The sequence below is a fragment of the Rhincodon typus genome, chromosome 6, assembly GCF_021869965.1.
Source record: "Rhincodon typus isolate 14 chromosome 6, sRhiTyp1.1, whole genome shotgun sequence".
Taxonomy (NCBI): Eukaryota; Metazoa; Chordata; class Chondrichthyes; order Orectolobiformes; family Rhincodontidae; genus Rhincodon; species Rhincodon typus.
Genome location: NC_063337.1, coordinates 61,983,945 through 62,001,371, shown reverse-complemented (window position 1 = coordinate 62,001,371; position 17,427 = coordinate 61,983,945). Strand labels below are relative to the sequence as shown.

Genomic DNA, 17,427 nt, shown 5'->3' with positions numbered 1-17,427 from the left:
GCCTTTCTGCTCCTATGATGCTGCTTGGCCTGCTGTGTTCATCCAGCTCTGCACCTTGTTGTCTCAGATTCTCCAGCATCTGCAGTTCCTACTATCTCTCACACTCTTCTAGCCTCCCACTTGCTGAAGGTCGCTTTGCCTCCGAACAAACTACTCCAAATCAACCTCTGCAAACTCTTGTCTAATTCCATCAAAATTTGCCTTGCCCCAATTTAGAACTTGAACCTGTGGACCAGTTTTGTCCCTCTCCATAACAATTTTATAATTAATAGAACTATGGTCACTGGTCCAAAGTGCTCCCCAACTGTCACCTCAGTCACCTGTCCTCCCCCATTTCCCAACAGACTTTTTGTCCTTTCCTGAGTAGGACCCTTTATATATTGCTTGAGGAAACTTTCCTGAACACTTTAATTCCACCCCATCTAAGCCCTTAACACTATGGCAGTCCCAGTTTACGTTAGAAAAATTAAAATCCCCTACTATGTCAACTCTATTGTTCCTGCAAGTCTCCCCTAACTCCCTGCATATTTGTTCCTCTAATTCCTGTTGACTATTTGGGGGCCTGTGGTACTACAGCACTAATAATGTCACCATCCCCTTCTTATTTCTTAGGTCCACCCACAAAGCCTCACTGGACAATCCCTCAGTTATTTAATCTCTGACTACTGCTGTGACATTCCCCTTAATCAAAAATGCACTCCCCCTCCACTCTTTGCTCCACCTTTGTCCCACTTAAAGCACTCTTGCAGGTTGTGCCGGTCACATTTCCATCTCCAGTTAACTGCCTTGGGAGAATGGAATTGAACTTGCTGTAAATTGAAGATATTGGAACGCTCTTGCTCTTCCTGGCTCCATAAAGACCTCAAATAATAAGAAACTTATTTTTCATTGATCACCAACAGACTATTTGGTGATTCAAACAAAAGAATAGTGGATACTGGAAATCTGAAACAAAACAGAAAATGCTGGAGAAACTCAGCAGGCCTGGCAGCATCTGTGGAGAGGAAGGAGTTAACATTGAGTCCTGTGACCCTTCTTTAAAAGTCCAAAGGGTCACTGGACTCTCCACAGATGCTGCCAGACCTGTTGAGTTTCTCCAGAAATTTGTTTCTGTACTCAGTGATTAGTTTCACCAAGTGGTCCTTCAACAGGTGCTAGCTCCTGAATTATACTGGATGTTTTTGGAAAGTATCCCATAACATTAATATGAAATAAGTGCATTCATAGGCCATTCAATGTTTGGAGCCTGCTCTGCCATTCAGTTGGGTCACAGATGATCCTCTGGATTAAGCACAGACATTAGTTCTAAAACCAATTTGGTGTATCTAACAATAGAATATCTATAAGACTAAGATATGGGAGAAGAATTAGGCCATTCGGCTCAACGAGTCTGTTCGGCCATTCTGCCACAGCTGAAAGATTTCTCAATACCATTCGTCTGCATTCTCCCAGTAACACTTGCTCTCCTCACTAATCAAGAAAATATCTCTGTCTTAAAGCTGAATGCAAATCAATTTTGATCTGTGTGAATACTGCATGTTACAGCCCTGTTGTTTTTGATGATTAAAAGTAGTGCTCATCCAAAGGTAAACACTGTAGCATTTTAAGAGAATGTTATTATGAAGCTACATACAACAGATCAGAAGAAGTTATTTGATTAGCAAAAAAGGAAAACAATAACAATCTCTATATTAGCATAGCCGTTACTCAAAGAGTAACAAACTTGTCATTGATCTTTAACAATTATGAAAGAAGAGGAAATCAGCAGGTAGATTATCCTTCCTCAAATTTATTAGATTTCCTCAAGTTATTACCCACAAATGCAGAGATAAACAGGCTTAGCATATACCTTTTGGAATTCTTTTGCTTTTTCACTATTTCTGGCGCACACTATTTGTCTGGTCACTTCTTTTTTCCTGTTTTTCACCTCATCAAGTTGGCTGTAGAGACTGCAAGGAATGAACATTATGGTAATACAAGGGAATTAATGAAGGGATCTTGTGGCACTGTACTGGTGTCCCTACCTTTGAGCCAGAACATCTTAGTTCATGTCCCACCTGTCCCAGAGGCATGCCATAACATGTCTAAATATGAAAAATAATTATCAATGAAATTAATGAAAGGATGAGCAAAGAGCAGCCCCAGAGCCTTTGCTTAAAATCAGTAGTTTAAACAAGGTGGTAATTGGATTTATAAAAGACAACAGAATCAGGTGGGTTATGGATTGGAAACTTCTGTGCACAATGTAGGTGGGTATTTAGTGTACAAATGTCTCCAGCTGATTGAGTTCATGCTCAGAATTTCCAAGATTGAGGGGGGCTTTCCCTGGTAGCCTAATGGTTAGGATTCTCTGCTCCCACTGCCATGGTCAAGGTTCAATTCTCAGTCAGGTAATGGCAATTTATTGCTCTGGTGCAATTTGTCTGAATAAAGCTAAAACTGAGGAAGGAACTCTTGGGGTGTGGTGGTAGAATCTCCACTTCTAAGCCAGGAGATCCAGGCTCAAATCCTACATGCTCCAGAGGTGGAGATACATCTCTGAACAGGTTGATTAAACCTCCAAGGTTGAGAGGAAGATGGAATCACAATGAAGCACCTTGTTGAAATATACATTCCAGGAGGTGGTCATCTCAGAGCCAGAGTGTGTTCAGGACAGCCATCTAGAATCTGTCACAGATTCTTCATGGTCTATACTACTCAAATCAGTACTGAGTAAAGGTAAGTTTTGGGAGAGATGATACCTTGGGTAAGGGTAATGCCACCACTGTAGGAGTTCCAAAGTCAGATGAACAAACAAATGCTTCAGAAGCTGTTACTGTGACCCTTAATGTGTGTTGCCTCCTTGCTGCTGGTGTAACTGATATCTTACAGTCAAAGCATACACAGGTACTAAATAGAGAAGGTATTAAGGCTGTATATTGAGAATTTCAGCAGGTAGAGAGTAGGTTTAAAAAATAGGATTTTGAAAACAGTAATCTCTGCAGTTGTCCCAGCACCTTGCAACAAAAGTAGAAATAGGAAAACAGACAATCAATGCCTGATACAGAAGGAAGGGCTTTATATTCTTTCAATGTTGACGCCAATTTTATTCAAGAAGGACAGAATTCACTTCAACAGGACTGGGACCAATCCACTCATAGCAAAGATTCCTAATGTCAGGCCAACAAGATATGAAGCAGATTATAAATTGCGTTAAGAAACTAATTTCTTGATTAAATTTTTAAATAGACTTTGCTGGACTAAAACATAGTTGTTTTTAATCAGATAATATAAAGAGACTATAATTCTGGAAAGCTCCAATCAGTAATTATGAGGACACAGCTCAGATATCATCCTTCCGGAATTGCTCACTCCTGCATCATGCAGCTTTTGCTATTTGCAAAAGTAAAAGACCGGTGGAAGAGGTCTTCCCAGCAGGATCTGTTATACAGAGAAAGCTATTTACTAGCAATTAACTCTCTCTATACAGCACTATCTTGGGTCAGGCACTGTTGCCCACCTGGGCAAGGTGACCCACCTAACACTGCCCCAGGTGGTTAGGATGTTGGTGGTTTCCAGGATTTTAATGACTTTGTTACAGTCCTGCCAGCAGATACTGAGGATGCTGCGGAGGTAAGGCTCATGGAAGTGCTCCAGAAAGTGAGCATATTGGTGGTACAGGAACCAATCGCAGTACAATACAGAAGGGTGGTGAGAAGTATGGCTTTGTATGATTTGTGCTCTGAAAACATGGATGCTCTGTGCACATTTATAAAGTCTTCAAAATGTGCCTTTGCTTTAGAAAGCCTATTGTCCATGTCCTTGTCCAAGGTAGCATCAAACAAGATGACACCCCTCAAACAAACACTCCCCAAATCGATAAAATTAGTTGACAGCATTCAACTTTGGTCCCTTGAGGACAATGTTTGGTGGTTTATAATGTCCTTAGAGAGCAGGATGATGTAGGAATTTAGTTTTCATGAAACTGCTTTTTAGTCCTAAACAGTCACTTTAGAAAGCATGCTACACTGGGTGAGCACAATCACTGGCAAAAAAAAGTTAATGAATGAGTTTTTCTGTGTCTTTGTGTGAAGCTGAAAAGCCCTCCATCAGTCCAGAAGTGTATGTGAATCCCCTCCTTAAAAAAGTCTGTAAGGTCATTGCCTACAGCAGCATCATACTAAAGATGATGGTGAATAAGGTCAGGGTGAGTACACATCCTGGCTCATGTCATTGGAGTTTCAGAAGGAATTTGAGAGGACACCGTTGTATTTTAATTGGGGATATCTTATAGGTCTCCAAATAGAGTGAAAATGATCAGCAAATCCGCATGAAAATCAGACGTGCAAGAACTATTCAGAGGTACTACAAGCGGATATTAGTTACTGAAGTATTGATTGGGATACTGAAATACATTTAGGACAGCATCTTCATAAGCACATTCTCCATCCAAACAGGAAGCAAGCATTGCTAGATCTCGTGCAGAGAACTGAGCTGGGCCAAGTGGACTAAGAGTCTATGGGGAAATACGTGGGTAATAATAATCATTCTGCAGAAAAAAGTAATTAAGAATGTCTAAATTGGATAAGGCAAACTTCAAATTAGACAAAAGCAGATTTTACCAGGAAACAAATTGACATGGAAAAGGCAGGTTAAGTGCATTGCAAAGGGAAAGGCAAGTTATCAAAGAAGCCTAGCTTTGGTTGAGGGAGATAGAGGATATGATGAAATCAAAAACTAAAGTGCACGATGCATATCGGATGAATTCTTTAAGTGAAAATCAGGCCAAATAAATTAAGTTTGGAAGAGAGATGAAGAAGAAAATATAATGGGCAAAGAGAGGAAAAGAGAACACAACAGTGTTAACAGAAAAAAGGGAACCTAAACATCTTTCAATAGCAGGTAATCAGTAAGTGGGTTAAAAGTTATTGCACCATCCAACAGAAGCAAATACATGTCTAGGGGCATAATACATGCTTACAGTCAGGCAGCAAGGCTGGTACACTTGAATACTTATTCTTGTGTTTACAAAGGAACAGGATGCTGACAAAAATATCAGGAAAAGAAGAAATATAGAGGTAATGAATGGGGTCAAAATTAGTAGGAAAGACGTACTGGAGAAGCCAGCCAAATCGAGAACAGATAACACATTTAGTCTGGATGGCTTGCATCCTAGGTTGCTAAAGGAACTGAGAGTAGTAATAACAATTTGATGAGTCAACTCATCCACTGGGTCTCCTCGGTCAAACTTGCTCATTACCACCTCAAAAGAATTCTAAAAGATTTGTGAGGCATGACTTTCCCATGACATCCTGACTCAGCCCTATTTTACCACGCATTTCCAAGTAATCCGCAATCTCATCCTTAATTATTGACTCTAAACTCTTACCAATGACTGAGTCTGGCTAACCAGCTGTAGTTTCCTGTCTTCTGCCTCCCTCCCATCTGAAATAGGCATGTTACATTAGCCATTTTCCCATCCTTTGGGACCCTCCCTGACTCCAGTGATTCCTCAAAGATCACCACCAATGACTTAACAATCTCTTCAGATATCTCCTTCAGAATGCTTGGGTGTAGTCCACATGGTCCATGTTATTTATCCACCTTTAGACCTTTCAACTTTCCATCATTTTCTCCTTAGTCACAGTCACTACAATCAGATCTGCCCCTTACTCTCTTGAAGTTCGGGTATGCTGCTGTCGTCTTCTAGTGAGAAAACTGATATAAAAGCACCTATTCATTTCACCTGCTGTTTCTTTGCTTTCTATTACTACTGCTCCAGTCTCATTTTTCCATGATCCAATGTCCCCTCTTGCCTCACTCTTACTTTTTATATATCTAAAAAACCTCTTTCCATCTTCTTTTATATTACTCACTCACTCAGCTTCATTTTTCATATTCTCCTCTTATTGCGTTTTTTTTAAGTTATCTTCTGCTAATTTTTAAAGGCTTTCCAATCCTTTGGCTTCCCACTAATCTTCACCACATTGTATGGTTTTTCTCTTGCTTTTATGATATCCCTGACTTCCCTTGTCAGACATGGTTGCCCCGTGCACCTCTCCTTGGGATGAATTTCTGTTGTGCCTCCTGAATTAACACCAGAAACATATGCCTTTGCTGGTCCACTGTCTTCCTTGCTAGACTTACCTTCCAATCAACCAACTATGGCCAGCTCCTCCCTGTCATCTTTGTAATTATCTTTATTCAATTGTAATACTATTATATCAGATTCCAACTCCTCTCTCTCAAACAGCAGGGTGAATTCTATCATATTATGGTCACTGATCCCAGGCTCCCTAATCAAGTCTCATTACACACCACCAAATTCAGAAATGCCTGTACTGTAGTGGGTTCTACCACAAGCTGCTTGAATTATTTTCTTCCTCACATCCTGGACTACTACTAGGAGGTCTGTATGCAACTTCCATCAGGGTCGTCTTTGCTTCGCAGTTCCTCAACTCCGTCCAGACAGATTCTAATATCTTTTGACCTTGTATTGCTTCTAGCTATTGACTTAATTTCATTTCTTACTGACAAGGTAACCCTGTTCCCTCTGCCCATCTGCCTGTCCTTTCAAGAGGGCACATATTCTTGGATATTTAGTTCCTTGCCCTGATTCCTTCCAGGCATGTCTCTGTGATACCCACAACATCTTAGCTACCAATTTCCATGCTACAAGCTCATTTACCTTGTTTTGTATACTGCATGCATTTTACTACAACACCTTCAGTCCTGCATTGACTGCTTCCTTTCTCATAGCTGTCCCCTTATCTGCTGTGCATAAAGTTAGATTCCTAACCCTTTTTATACTTTGTCCTATTACTAGTTTTGGAAACTTTAATAACCTTGGCTGCAACACCCGTCACCTGTCACCCCCGACTCCCCACCCCCCGGCCATCTTTTAACTTTTATCATGTAACTGAATGACCTCTCAACTGTTTGGTTTATTTAATAAGGCTATCAACAAAACAATATTTCTCTTCCAGTTCAACACTGGCTGACTGTGTTTCCTTATACGTTGGGAAATGCAGTAGCTAATAAGTGAGGATTGCTGCACAGAAAGAGATAAGATGCCCACCTAAAGTTCTTTGTGGGCTGTGATCTTCCCCTTTCTGTCCTTAATACTCTACTATGAGCATCCTGAGAGTTAGAATTGGCCAAAAACTAAACTGGGCTAGCCATATAAAAACTTTGGCTACAAGAGCAGGTTAGAGACTAGGACTTCTGCTACAAGTAATTCACCTCAACTCACATCTCCCCAGTGCCTGCCTACCATTTACAAGGCACACGTCAGGAGTTTGACGGAATTCTATGCATTTGCCTGAATGGGTGCAAAAACATTCAGCAAGTGTGGCACCATCCAGGAAAAAGCATAATTTCTCAAGTTGTGGATGACTCCAACAATAAGGAGGATTGCAATAAACTACAAGAATATATTAATAAGCTTGCAGAATGGGCATTTATTCACAGGAGTGAAGTAAGGTAAGCAGTCTCTTTACTGCAAGTTCTGGTATTCCATCCTTAACTGCCACTCTCTACGTCTTTCTTCTTTGTTGAAGTGGTCAATAAAATCTACATCTTTGACTAAGCTTTTAGCCATCTGACTTAAGATCTCACATAAATCACTGTCAAATTTTGTTCAATAATGCACTTCTGAAACTCTTTGGATATTTTACGACATTAATGACGGTAATGGAACGCAATTTGTTGTAGACATACCTATGAAACATACCACATTGAAATTACACTTGGTCACTCTTCTGATTTTGTCTGTCATTGGGTTTTAGGGCCTAAACTCTCCCATGTCCCAGCCCCCTACCCCACACACCAGGCCTTGTTACCACATAGCTGCCATTACGCACCCCCTGTTGTTAGTCATTAACATTCCCCATTAACAACTATTCACCCTCCCAGCCTGATCGTTAGAAACTCCTTTGTCTGTCCAACTGTCTTTCTCTCTCTTTGGGCTCTATCCTATTGTTTACTCCCTATTTTCTGCATACAAACTGACGTTTTCCCAGCCACTATCAGTTCTGAGGAAGGGTCACCGGACCCGAAACGTTAACTCTGTTTTTTCTTTCACAGATACTGCCAGACCTGCTGAGCTTTTCCAGCAACTTTTTGTCATTGGTTATTCAGTTGCATTGAAATCAGGGCAATAGACAAAAGGTACTGACTCAAAATCTTGATATAGCATCAGTTTGGGTGGAACTAAGAAGCAAAAAAAAAATAGAAAACATTGGTGGGAATTTTCTACAGGCTTTGTTTTCTACAAGAATAATGTGAAGGATGTGGCAGTGTTAAACTGGCAGTTAGGCAAGTGTGCAATAAGGGTATTATAGTAAGCATGGATGTACATCTAGATTTTACAAACTACATTAGCAATAATACTGTTGTAGATGACTTGCTAAAGCATGTATGAGGATTTTATTTTAAAAAATCTAGTGTGTTGAACGACCAGCTAGGAAACATCCTATTACGGATTTAGTATTATTTAATGAGAGATTAGGTAATAATCTCATTGTGTAGTGTCCTTAAAGGAAAGGCAACCATTTCACGGCCTAATTAATCTAAATCTAAACAAAAATTTACAAAGGTATGAGGAGAGAGTTGGCACGAATAGACTGGGTAACTTCATTAAAAAGGCATGATGATGGACAGGCAATGGCTAATATTTAAAGAATAAATGTGTGCATTGCAAAAAGTCAACAGGAAAAGTAGCCCAACCATTTCTAACAAAAGAAACCAAGGAGAGTATTGGGTACAAAGATAAATTTAATAAATTTACTGGAAAAATTCTAAGAGGAATACCACCATCCATGGTGACCTAAGTAGTTAAGGAAAGTATCAAAATGAAAGGAAAAGTAGATAACTAGGCAAAGATGAGGTGGAGGTCAGACGAGTGGTCAGATTATAAAGAACAGCAGAGAATGATTAAAATTTAACCAGAACAAAAGAAATTAAGAGTATGAGAGGAAGCTAGGCAGAAATGTAAAAACAGCTCAATATCTACAGGCCCAGATAGACACTATCCACAGGTCTTAACAATTGCATTGTTAACAATTGCATTGATATTAATTTTCAAGAATTCACTCGATTCAGAAAAGGTTCCATCACATTGAAAAGTAGCAAAATTAACCTCTGTATTTAGTAAGGGGGGAGCAGAAAACTATAGGTGAGTTAGCTCAATGACTGTTATGGGGAAGATGTTAGAATTGACTTAAAAAATTATATCTGGGCACTTGTGAATATAGGGGAGCCTCTAAATGTACAATACTTTGTTTTCACAGGATACTTGGTAAGACGCCATATCAGAAGTTATTATAGAACAAATAGGCTCTTGAAATACATAGTAATATATTAGGATGGATAGAAGAAGGTTGGCTGGCAGAAAACAGAAAGGGGCCTCTGATTGGTAAGATGTGTCGAGTGGAAATTGTGCAGGGGTCTGTGCTGGTGCCTAAACCTTTTACAACTTACATCAATGAATTACATGAGGGGAGCGAAGACGTGGTAGCTACATTCAAAATAGAAAGACAGGTAGGAAAGTAAACTGCAAGGACACAAGCTAGTTGCAGACAAATATACACAGATTGAGCCAGCAAGCAAATATTACGCCACAGAGGGAGTGCGGCAAAGGTTCACTAGACTGATCCTTGAATGGCAGGACTGTCATTAAAAAAGTGGGTCAACTAGCCTTGTATTCACTGAAGTTTAGAAGAATGAGGGGCGATTTCACTGAAATGTGAATAATTCAACAACTCTGGACAAATGGATGCAAGGATAATGTTTCTCTTGGCTGGGGTGTTCTGAACAAATGGTCAGGATCTCAGGATACAGGATAGGCTAGTTAGGACTGATAAGTGAATAGATTTCTTCACTCAGAGGATGGCAAACCTGTGGAATTCAGTACCAAATAAGACTGTTACTGGGGAAATTTAAGGAAGAAATAGATTCATAGAAACTAAAGGCGTCGAAGGGGTACAAGGAGAACACGGGAGTATGACACAGATTGAGGAACAGCTGTGACCATGCCGGACAGTAGAACAGGCTCAGTGGACAAATGGCCTACTCCTAGTTCCTATGTTTCAGGTTTCTGCGTCTGAGTAAACTTTCAACACGTATTCTAAAATAAAATCATTAAAATAGTAGTGTGGAACAAAGAATATAGTATCAGAAACTGTAACTAAGTTGTTTGAAAAAACACACCTATAACATCAGGGAGTTTAACCACGGAATTTTACAACTACTTCTATCATACCAGAATGTTCTTTTTTGCATCTCTACTTCAGCAGCTTTTCTATCTTCAGGAGTAGAGACTTTCACTTGCCCAACCGCCTTCAAGTGAGCCGCTACAGACGATGATGCTAATTAGTAGAGGGAAATTGATGTGAGATTAGATCTATACAACTCAATTAAGAACAAAATCATGAAAAATGTGCAGAGCAATTCTTACCAAACACAGAGAGTTGTTCTTGTTTCAATGACTTTTTTTTCTCCAGCAGTTCAGAGTTAGCTTTTCCAGATCTTCCTTTTCTTTTCATATCCTCCACTCGTTTTGCAGAATTTGCAAGAAATTTATGTTTTTTCTTCAGAACTACTTCATTCAAAATCTTAGGAGGCGAGTCAAACTGAAATACCATAACTGGAAAAAAAAACTTAAATGTATTAAAATGAGCACATCCCCTCTTTATCCTGAAATACAAAGCTAGTTTTTGTCAGCAATTTAACAGAGGGATTAACCATTTTAAAAAACGGTTTAAATGCCTATTAAAACTCAATCATACCATACAGAAGAAACCCTTCAGGCAACTGAATCCATACAGCCACTATGCTGAATCTACACTATTCTCATTTTCCCACACTAGGTCCGTAGCCTTGATCGTTATGACACTTCAAGTGCTCATCCGAGTACTTTTTAAAAGGTAGAGCGGTTTCCTGTGTCGACTACTCTCACAGGCAGTGCATTACGTTCCATCCACACCCCTCAATCTTGTACACCTTTATCAGGTTCCCCTTCAACCTTCTCTGCTCCAAAGAAAACTTACATAGCCTCATTTTACAGCGAAAGTCCATCAAAGGCAGCCCATCATGGTGAATTTCTCCTGCAGTCCCTCCAATGCAATGACATTCTTCCCACACTGCAGTGGCCAGAAGTGCACACAGTACTCCAGCTGTAGCCTAACCGAAATCCTGTACAGCTCCATAATCTATGCCTCAACTGATAAAGGTAAGTGTCCCATATGCTTTCATAACAGTGGAGAAATAGTGGAATTGCATGTGAAAATGGCCAAACATTTAAACAGAAAAGTTAATTTGTTTGTTCATTAATTTGAAAGATTTTATACATTTGCATGAGAAGATTGTTTTGGCTCATGTCAAAAATTATTGCAGTTGCAGGGTTGTACATTTAGGAAAGGAGTGCTCATTGTCACAATTTTTATCTGAGAGATAGTAGTGTAGACAAGAAGTACAGCTCTACTAGGTTAGCTAGGACAGCACTGCAATTGTTGAATCAAAGCAATAAGGCTCAGGTAAGGCTTTTCACAGTAGACAGCGTCATACAGCATGGAAACTGATCCTTTGGTCCAACTCATCCATGCTGACCAAGTTCCCCAAAGTAAACTAGATCCACCTGCCTGTGTTTGGCCCATTCCCTCTCATTGTTCCTGTACATGTACTTGTCCAAATGTCCTTTAAATGTTGTAAATGTACTTGCATCTACCACTTCCTCTGGCAGTTCATTCCACATACGAACCACCCTGCATATGCAAAAGTTGCCCCTCTGGTGCCTTTTAAATCTTTCTCCTGTCACTTAAAAACAAATGCTCCCTAGTTTTGAATTCCCCACCCTAGGGAAAAGACCTGTTGAGGTGAAGTGATGGAGGAGGAAGTAGGGATTTTTTTTTTTTAAGAATAGAACTGGTATGTGGTCAGATGCTTAGCTTGTGGTGAACTAAGATACTGTGACTTTTAACAGTCAATCTAGCTAGAAACATGACTGAAGAGGATAATGGAATTAGTACATTCCGTACAGTTTGTGCTGCTGGATTTCTGTTCAATGTTTAGAGAAAGACATCCAAGATTGGATTATCATCATTGTCATTGGCCATTAGTGTACATGTGGGATTTAACCATGTCTGCAGATGATACAATCAAGGAGTATCAAGTAAATGAGGAAGGCAATATGGCCAAGAATTGATCCTTGGATACACTGGAGGTAACTGTGTAGAAGTCAGAACATACCATGGAAAATTCCCTAATTACGATCAGATAGGCAAACATGAAGCTGAGCCATGCAAAAATAAAGGCAAAGCATTGGAAGATTTAAAAGGCTACAGGGGATGATGAGGAGGAAATAAAGCAACAACAATCAGCAATATTATGTGATTTCAGTAATTTTGGTACTACAGAAAGGATGAAATTTTGATGGTAGGGATTCAAATAGATATGTAGTCACGTGTAGTCAAAACTTTTGGGGGATGATGGGGTGACATCTCTTGGTTAGACTGGGGAGGAAATCAAAAAGTAATTTGAAATTGTGTATGAATTGTAAGGTCATGGGTGTCAAGGGTGGAATTTCTGAGAAACAAGATATGCTCAAGAATAGCTCACTAATTATAACTTTATCAAGCATTTGGGATAAAGAGGACGATTGACATTTTAGACATTGAGCTGAAAGTTTGTCCCATGGACAAGGTTATCTTGGAGATAATATTTGGGAGATGAAAACCAAAGAAAAGAAGAGATAACTGGGATAAAAAAAAAGAGAGTTGGGTTTCAGGACTAGGACAGCAAGAAAACAAGGCAGAAGAATAAAGACCTGTACACTGCTGACACAGTAATGTATTAAATCTTCATACTGCTTTTGAAAGGTTAATGATGCAAGGAAAAGGGAAGAATACAGACAGCGAAAATGTCAAGCATTTTGACATGGCAGGAGATGCATTGTCCCCAGAATAGAAACTTGTATTAAGAGTAATAAATGATATGTCACTGGCAGTAGAGACACAGACACCAGGATTCTAATACAATGGTCATGCATGAAAATCTCATTTGTTCTTAAGGAACTGATACATTTGAGCAATCTCAATCCATTTCTAATGGCCATGAACAAATCTCCCAATGTTAAGCCCACTTTGAAGCGATAGATCACAGGATAGCTACTGCAAAAGCAGAAAAATGCTCCAGTCAGTAAAGAAAGGGAGGTGTTGGACTGCTTTCTGGTTCTATTTTCGTTCACTACTTAAGACTGACATCAGTTGCAATAACCTTAAAATCAGTTCTTTAGTGCATTCAGCTTTAATGCATTCATGTTACACAATCCAATGTTTGTACTCCCAGTCAAATCATACAACATCATTCCAGTTACATAATCCTTTGCTGTAGAGTTCACAATTCAATCCAGAGTTTGGGTAACAAGTTTCAACATTCCAACCAAACTACAGGGAAAAAAAAGGCTTGCGCTAAACACATATCAATTCTAGCTTTTAATCCTTACTTTTTACACATATCAACACTAATTCATAATGCATTCTAAAACACACAATGCAGACCTCAAGAAAGACACAGCAAAGAAGATACAATCATTTTGATCAATCATTCCAATGCTTTCATTACTGCTGTAAGTATAGTGGCCTCTTTCTGCACTGTTGGGATTGTATGACTCTAAGAAACTATGTCTACTTTTTCAGCACCTTGTCTTTATGAAACATCCCAATTCACAGAACTGAAAACTTTTTAAACCCATTATGTGCTAATCCCATGAACAAAGAGGTACATTCAAACACATGGCAAGACAGAAATCAAGTCCTCACAGGACACTCCTCTGAGGCTCTGCTGTCTGTGATGGAGCAATGTTGTTGGGGGGAGAAAAGTCTTTAAATCTATGCCTATTCTGGAAATATCTGATATTAACACTGAGTGCTCATAGAAAAATACCCATTTCACAGCACTAATATCATTCAAACTCAGGCCATTTGGCTCATCATGCTTGCGCTGGTCAACTAAAATTTGTATACACTCATTCCATTTTCCAGCTCTTGGCCCATAGCCCTGGAGACAGCAACAACACAAGTGAATCTCTAAATACTGTTTAAACGTCGAGTTTCTGACTCAACCACCCTTTCAGGCAGTGAGTTCCAGACTCCCAGCACCCTCAGAGTTAAAATATTTCCCCACAACTCTCCTCTAAGTATTCTACCTCTTAGCTTAAATTTATGTCCCCTGGTTATTGATCCCTCAACTGATTTTTAAAAAAAGCGCTTTCCTACACATCTTATCCATGCCTCTCAAACTTATACACCTCTATTAGGTTTCCTCTTAAACTTCACTGCTCAAAAGGAAAACAATACCAGCCTATCCAATCTTTCCCCATAGCAAAGACACTCCAAACCAGACGTGATAAATGTTCTTTGTACCCTCACAAGTGTAAACTCTTGCTTTCTGTAATGGATTGCACGCAGGTCTCCAACTGCAGCCGAGCCAGCATTTTATACGTCAATGATAGCTTCCTGCTCTTGTTTTCTATGCCCCAGCTCAAAGGCAAATATTCCATTATGTCTTCTTAACCACGTTACCTACCTGCCCTTCCAGCTTCAGGGATCTGTGGATACGTTCCTCTGATCTTCATCCGGCATCATACTATTTGTAGTGCAATCCATTACCTTTTTAACTTTCCCCAAGTGCATAACTTCATATTTCATGTCACTTCCCTGCCCAGCCACGCAGTCTTTTGATATCATTCTGTAGTTTATACCTATCCTCCTCACTATTTAGCACTCCACCAAATTGTGTCATCCACAAACGTCTTGATCACACCCCGTACATTTAAGTACACATCATATGTACAACACAAACAGCAAAGGCTCCAGAATCAAGCCATTCAGAACCCCTGCGGAAGCAGGCTTCCAATCACAGAAACATCCCTCTGCCATCATTCTCTGTTCTTACCCCTCAGCCAATTTTGGAACCAACATGCCACTTTGCCTTGGATCAAATGGACTCTTACCTTTTTGACCATTCTGTCATGAGGGTAATTACCAAAAGCTTTGCTAAAGTCCATGTAGACATCAACTGCATTTCACTGACCAGCACTTCTGGTTATCTCAAAAAATTGAAAATACTCTACTATTATTGACTTATTATTCATACACTTCTCTGAAATGAGACTTAAAATTTGAACCTCTTATCTCTCTCCTACTTTGTGTGTGTGGGGGTGGGGATGCGGGGTGGGGCTATATTACAACAGCATCTTTACTCTTTTTTCCAATTTTTTATATCTATCATATGGCTATAATTGACGATCCCTTCTCACTGCTTATAATGTATTCCTTGATCAATATTGTGACCTCCCACTCTAACCTCCCCCTCTCCATCTCATCAAATCCTCTATAACCAGTAATATTGAGTTGGCATTCCTGCTCAAATTTCAGCCAAGTCTCTGTCTATGATATGGTATCATACTTGTACATGCCTCTGAGTCCTCAGCTCATCCACATTACTCCTTAGGCTTCTTGCAATAAAATATATTCTATTTAGCCCTGATAAACTTATGACTTTTATTTTAAGCTCAGCCTGTGTTTCTTCTACCTTCCAGTCTCACTTATTAGTTTAACTTCTGACTTAATCTCAGCCGCTCTTCCCTCTGAATTTCATCCTCCGATCAAGCTACATAAAAACCCTCCCAATAAAAAAGCAAAGCTCCCAGTGAGGGTGCTAGTCCTATTCCTGTTCAGATGTGACCCATCCAATTTGCATAGGTCCCATCTCCCTCAGAAATCATTCCAATGTCTCAAGAATCTAAAAGTCCTCCCTCCTGTACCAATGATCTATCCATTTGTTCGCTCTATCCTTCCATAATTATATTTATATACTTACATTTGCATGCATGGCACTGGCAGTAATCCAGAGATTACTATTTCCTACCTAACTCCCTAAGGTCTACTTGTTGGACCTCATTTCTCTTCCTTTCTATGTCTCAACATGGATCATGACCTCTGCCTGTTCACCCTCCCCCCACAGAATGCTCTGTGGCCTAAATGATAAATATTCTCTCAAGATTTTGTTAGAAGCACATGTTTTTGGGAATGAGTACTGGACAAATGTAAATCTTGGACAATACCTGAGATACATAGTTTAATATATGATATTTTGGAACTTGAAGGTTAAAATTAAAAGTGTTGTGCATTAATATTGTGCACAAAAGGTCAACTGGAAAAAGAAGCTATTTAAGGCAGAGTTAGGATGGATTTGTTACTTTTGTCAGACAAACAGGTAGGTGCAGCATCGGACTGCAGGTTGCCCAACATCATCATTTGAACTGTTAGTTTCCATTTTGCCACAGTGTGAGGAACGTCACAGCTGAAAAGAAACCTCCAAGAAGCCTGTAGCAAAGACAGATCTCTCAGTTTCTCGTGGAAAAGAAAAAGTACCCTACAGTTGTTGAGGTTTGCACGGAAGCAGTGCTCTTTCACTTCCTCACCATCACTGAGTAAAAGATAACGCTCAGAGATTTTGAAAGCCGAACTTATAATTCAGTCCAACTGACTGCGACCCAAACTGAGGATCTTCTAATCGCCCTGCCACTGATAGCAAGGTGATGCCTTTAACACAATCTGAAAGAACTGAGAATGTCACGTTATAGTTTGGTCTTTTGATGCACAAGATTTCTTTTTGCTTTTTAATTCCATCCATAACTCCGTAGAGCTATATGAGTAGATTTGTCCTGTATGTTCATGCATCCAAGTTTAAAGGGAATATAGTGTTAAGATTACATATTAGTTAACAACCTGTCCTACCACTTGTCAAGCACTAAGTTTGTTTGTAATAAATAAACTTCGTGTTTTTTTTAAATCAATCCTGTTGGGAGACCTTTTTGCTGCCCTTGATAACAGTGACAGTAAAGCAATTTGCCATTTTGGTAACTAAATTGGATCTTTATACTTTTGTGATGTCTCATGCAGTAGCAGATTTTTGGTGACAGCGTCAGTAATATCAATCTTTTTAGGCTTTAGAACTTTCTAAAGTCCCAATAACATTTTTTTGAGACTAATGGTTAGTCCAGAAAACAACTTATCAGGTTAAAGTGTTGTTCTCAAACTGCAGTGTGGCAATGATTAATTTCTCGTGAAACAAAAGGGACGGGGCAACATCATTACGAATTGGCTGAGTGATGGGAAATAGGAAGGATTGTAGTGGAGTACCGCAATGGTCAGTGTTTGGGTTCCTTGCTTTTCTCAATATATATGTTAAAGACCTAGACTTTGGAGTACAGGACACAGCTTAAAAACTTGCAGATGATATGAAATTTGGAAGTATTGGTAACAGTGAGAAGGATGGTAGAACTTCAAATGGACAGACAAGTTGTTGGAGGAACAAAAACAAAGTTGCTGGAAAAGCTCAGCAGATCTGGCAGCATCTGTGGAGGAGAAAACAGAGTTAACGTTT

General features: G+C 39.5%; 1 protein-coding gene across 7 annotated transcripts in view; it reads right to left on the bottom strand.

Moving 5' to 3' along the window:
• Positions 1-1,702: 1,702 nt before the first annotated feature.
• cep295 (centrosomal protein 295) overlaps positions 1,703-17,427 on the bottom strand; it is a 141,671-nt gene continuing 125,946 nt past the window's right edge. For 4 of the 7 annotated variants that reach the window (XM_048598505.1, XM_048598506.1, XM_048598508.1 and 1 more), the window contains 3 exons: positions 10,436-10,624; positions 10,241-10,346; positions 1,703-1,949 (listed from right to left, as the gene is read on the bottom strand). In XM_048598505.1, coding sequence (XP_048454462.1) covers positions 1,811-1,949; positions 10,241-10,346; positions 10,436-10,624 — 434 coding nt within the window. In that variant the 3' untranslated portion in view covers positions 1,703-1,810. The remainder of the gene's footprint in view (positions 1,950-10,240; positions 10,347-10,435; positions 10,625-17,427) is intronic. The other 3 variants (XM_048598511.1, XM_048598509.1, XM_048598510.1) reach the window with 1 other exon arrangement.